Source organism: Triticum urartu, chromosome 1 (genome assembly GCF_003073215.2).
Source record: "Triticum urartu cultivar G1812 chromosome 1, Tu2.1, whole genome shotgun sequence".
NCBI classification, from domain to species: Eukaryota; Viridiplantae; Streptophyta; class Magnoliopsida; order Poales; family Poaceae; genus Triticum; species Triticum urartu.
Genome location: NC_053022.1, coordinates 286,663,508 through 286,667,516, shown reverse-complemented (window position 1 = coordinate 286,667,516; position 4,009 = coordinate 286,663,508). Strand labels below are relative to the sequence as shown.

The window sequence follows — 4,009 nt, the reverse complement described above, 5'->3', positions numbered from 1 at the left end:
TAGAGAGAAACTTGGCAAACACCGCCGAAACAAACCACCGCCGGCAGCCGCCGGCCACCGTTTCGCCCGAGTCTAGTCACCTCCCGTCCGCGCGCGCATGCGCATCCAGTCAGCGCGCGCCCGCCCGCTTCCGCCCTCGCGATTTTATCCACTCTCACCACTCACCAACGGAGCTTCGCTCAGCGCAGCGCCATCCCCCCGCCCCGCCTCCGGATTCTCTCGCCCCAGGCCGAACAACCCCACGTTCGCCACGTGCGCTCGCGCCACCGCCTCGCCGCCCCAGCCAATGATCTAGAGCCTCGCGGATCTGACGCGGCGCCCCCGCCCCGCCTCCGCGGTCCGGTCACCGTCTCGGCTTGCCCAGGCCCGCGCTTCCCCGCCTGTTCGTGCCGCCCTCGCCGGCGTAGGGGGGCGCGTGCGGCGAGCTCGTCCATGGGGACGCTCGTCTGGCTGAGGCCGACCGCGGCCCCGGCCGTCCCCGCCGGTCCCTCCGCCGCGCACGGTACGCGACACGGCTCGACGCCTACCTTCGGAGAAAGCCCCGCGCGATGCTGCTGCTGATCCTATCTTATCTGGTGTTTGGTTTCTGTTTCGCTCCTCTGCAGTGGTGGCTGCCGGTGGTGTAAATGCCCGGCCTCGGCGGGTGTCCGTGGCGTCCCGCTGCACGAACCCGCGGGTGCTCCAGGCGGGGAGGTGCCGGTGGCTGGTTGTCAGGTCGGGTGTCACGGCCGCTGCAGCCGCCGCAGATGACCCCGAGGATTCGTCGGAGCTATCAGGTTTCAGGCCTCCTCCCCTCTCTAGAGCCAAATGCTTTGAAGTTCTTATGGCAGTGCCCGAGTAGCTGAGCTGTGCTAGCTAGAAAATTACATTGACATGTGCCTGCGTATGTGAACCTGCAATGTTGCCGTTGCTAGTGCTATGTGAGTGTTAGGTGAATTTGGATAAACCAATAATGCAGAAACTCAAACTATTGTCCCAACCCTTCATTTCAGTATGGACCAGAGGATAGGATTTGATACTTTCCGTCCTTCTGTTTTATAACCAATATATGATGGATTGTAGGCTTATAATTGTTACTTCTACTCATGTGAAAGGTGTCATTAGAGTTTTTAGATAGATTAATTTCAGAGGGAGAACAACAGTTGTTAAGGTATTTATAAACCCTGTAGCAGCTAATGCCAGTGGCATGTTTGATGAAATTTAAGTAGTAGGCCCTACTGACTAGTACGTATTAGGAAAATCATCTGCACATATTTTGCAAACAATGTGTGTGTGAAATCATTCAAATTATATACTAGCTGGATTCTTTTTGAGCTCACTTTTTTTTGAGAAAACTTGCTTATATTTATTTACTTAACCAGATCTGCAAGTGGCTTCGAGGATCAGAGGGGTCTTCTTCTACGCGGTGACTGCTGTTGCGGCGATCTTTTTGTTTATAGCTATGGTTGTGGTTCATCCACTTGTGCTCTTGTTTGACCGCCACCGTAGGAGAGCTCAGCACTATATTGCAAAGATTTGGGCTACTCTGACAGTTTCCATGTTCTACAAGCTTGAAGTTGAGGGAATGGAGAATCTACCTCCCAATAGTAGCCCTGCTGTCTATGTTGCTAACCATCAGAGCTTCTTGGATATCTATACCCTTCTAACTCTAGGAAGGTGCTTCAAATTTATAAGCAAGACCAGTATCTTTATGCTTCCAGTTATTGGTTGGGCAATGTATCTCTTGGGTGTCATTCCTTTACGGCGTATGGACAGCAGGAGCCAGCTGGTATGGCCTTAGCCTTGTCCCTTCCTTTTTCAGTAGGCTCTGAATTTCGATAATCTTGTGATTGAATATAAGCTGTGGATTACCTGCAATTTGTGCCACTGAAGAATTTCTTATTTGGTAATTCCTTTGCATATCCTTTTTGTTAGTGCAGCTCCCGCATCTTATGTGAAGCGTACATGCATACGCCCAAACCTGATAACCTATTTTGTTTAGTTTAGTTTTCAACATTAATGTCGTTTTTTGTTAAATGTCTTCCTATTATAGAGTTTACCTACTTTGCACTCCATCTTGAACATATCATATATCCTCTAAATTCAGGACTGTCTTAAACGGTGTGTGGATTTGGTGAAAAGGGGGGCGTCTGTATTTTTCTTTCCAGAGGGAACTCGAAGTAAAGATGGAAAGCTAGGTATATTCAAGGTTAGGTTCCGTCGAATGTGATTTTACTCTTGTGTGTACTACGCCATTAGCTTTCAGTTCCGTGAAGTACTGACATTTCATAATTATCCCCAGCGAGGAGCATTTAGTGTCGCAGCGAAGACTGGCGTTCCTGTCATACCTATTACCCTTCTCGGGACAGGGAAATTGATGCCTCCTGGAATGGAAAGCAACCTTAATTCAGGTTCAGTACAAGTCATTATTCACCGTCCAATTGAAGGGAATGATGCAGAGAAATTATGTACCGACGCAAGGAATGTGATAGCAGACACTCTTCTTCTACATGGTTATGGAGTGCACTAATGGAAGTGGGTGATTTTTCCTATTCAATGGATCATGGAACCTAGTTTGCCGAAACGTGTCGACTGAAGGCAAAGATAGTTTACAGGTACACGTTACTGACTAGTTCGATATTTTGAGAATCCATAGGAAATGCTATTTGCTTCTTAAGAAGAACAGCTTTTTTGAAATGAAAGAGTTTCCACGGGCGTCGTATATCATTTGTTAAAATAAGGTTCATGACTTCATGTAGCATAATCGTATGACTGCGCGAAACGTATCTTCAGTTTAAACTTCAAGAAAAGGGACACCTTCAGTTTGAATATGTGCCCCACATTTAGAGGTTTGAGATTGTTATCTCCACCACATGGAGGTGTGAGACGAGTGTCCTAATAAGAGACTGAATATAACATAGATGTATTTGGTGGAGGAAATACTTGTAAGTACGTATTTTGTAAAAGGAAGGATTCCAAAAGATCTACCCTTGTTTGTGCAGCTGGTAGAGGTGCTGAGTGCAGGCATTCTTTTTGCTGCAGAATGAAGACAGGGGCTGGAGGAAGAATAAGAATGACTTGCGCTTGTTAGTTGCTGTGTGTGACTTGCAAAACAGGCTTTGATGTAGTTTATCTTTCACAAATTGTAGTTTGCATTTTTTGCCTTGTTCTATAGTATTTTAACATGAAAAGATGTGATGTGGCGAAGAAATCATCTGGACCTAGATGATTTTGCCATATTCTACAATCTGAGAAGATAAGATTTTTTTTGTGTGGGTGAGAAGATAATAAAGTTGGCACGTGATTTCCTTTTGGGACTTGGTAAAGATGGCTTTTCTTCTCCCTTTTTTCCTTTTGGCCTTTTTAAGTGTATATCAGCAGGCAAATCGAATGTAGCCGAGTTCGGCTTCTTGCCGAGATGTTCCTTTCTAGATTGATTTGATCTTGACTCGGAAGCTTCCGGTACGTATTATCCAGACGGGAACCAGAAGGAGTAGGGAACTTTGGCGACGGAATGGGCTTTACCTTCGCTGCTGCTGTCTGTTTTTTTTTCTTTTGTTCTTTTTCACTTAGTTTTCTTTGACTGATTTTGTGGTTTCCTGATCAATTTTTTCTATTTTCTCTTCTACCGTCATTTATTTATTCTTCAAGAAATGTTTAAAATTTATTCGTTTTTTTTCAAAAAATGCTTGATTTTTCAAAAAAGACCACAATTCTAAAAATCTTTGGAATTTCAAAAATTGTTCATGATTATAAAAAAATCATGAATTTTTTTCAATTCATGAACATTTTTGAATTTCATTGTTTTTTAAATTCATGAACATTTTTCATATTTTTTTGAATTCGTTTTTTTATATTTTATGAACCTTTTTGAATTGACGGACATTTTTTTGAATCCGCACACATTATTTTAATTTTAAAAACAATAATGTGAATCTTTTATAGACCTCACATCTTTCAAATTAAAATTGAACTGGCTGAGAAAACCGAATGAGGAAAAAAGAAACAGACGTGCGGTCTCTCGATGGGC

General features: G+C 44.4%; 1 protein-coding gene across 4 annotated transcripts; it reads left to right on the top strand.

Annotated features, from left to right (window-relative positions):
- Window positions 1-3,291, top strand: LOC125508061 (1-acyl-sn-glycerol-3-phosphate acyltransferase LPAT1, chloroplastic-like). Of its 4 annotated transcripts, none has more exons than XR_007283212.1 (6): window positions 1-502; window positions 606-776; window positions 1,362-1,768; window positions 2,087-2,188; window positions 2,282-2,594; window positions 2,739-2,960. XR_007283212.1 is itself a non-coding variant. In XM_048672641.1 (5 exons), exons 1-5 carry the CDS (start codon window positions 433-435, stop codon window positions 2,507-2,509), a joined length of 978 nt encoding a protein of 325 aa, XP_048528598.1. In that variant the 5' UTR covers window positions 1-432; the 3' UTR covers window positions 2,510-2,716. The 4 variants fall into 4 exon arrangements, 1 of the variants encoding a protein (XP_048528598.1); XR_007283211.1 differs by lacking the exon at window positions 2,739-2,960 and adding an exon at window positions 3,022-3,291 and having other exon boundaries at window positions 2-502; XR_007283208.1 differs by lacking the exon at window positions 2,739-2,960 and adding an exon at window positions 2,982-3,291 and having other exon boundaries at window positions 2-502.
- The last annotated feature ends 718 nt before the right edge of the window (window positions 3,292-4,009 follow it).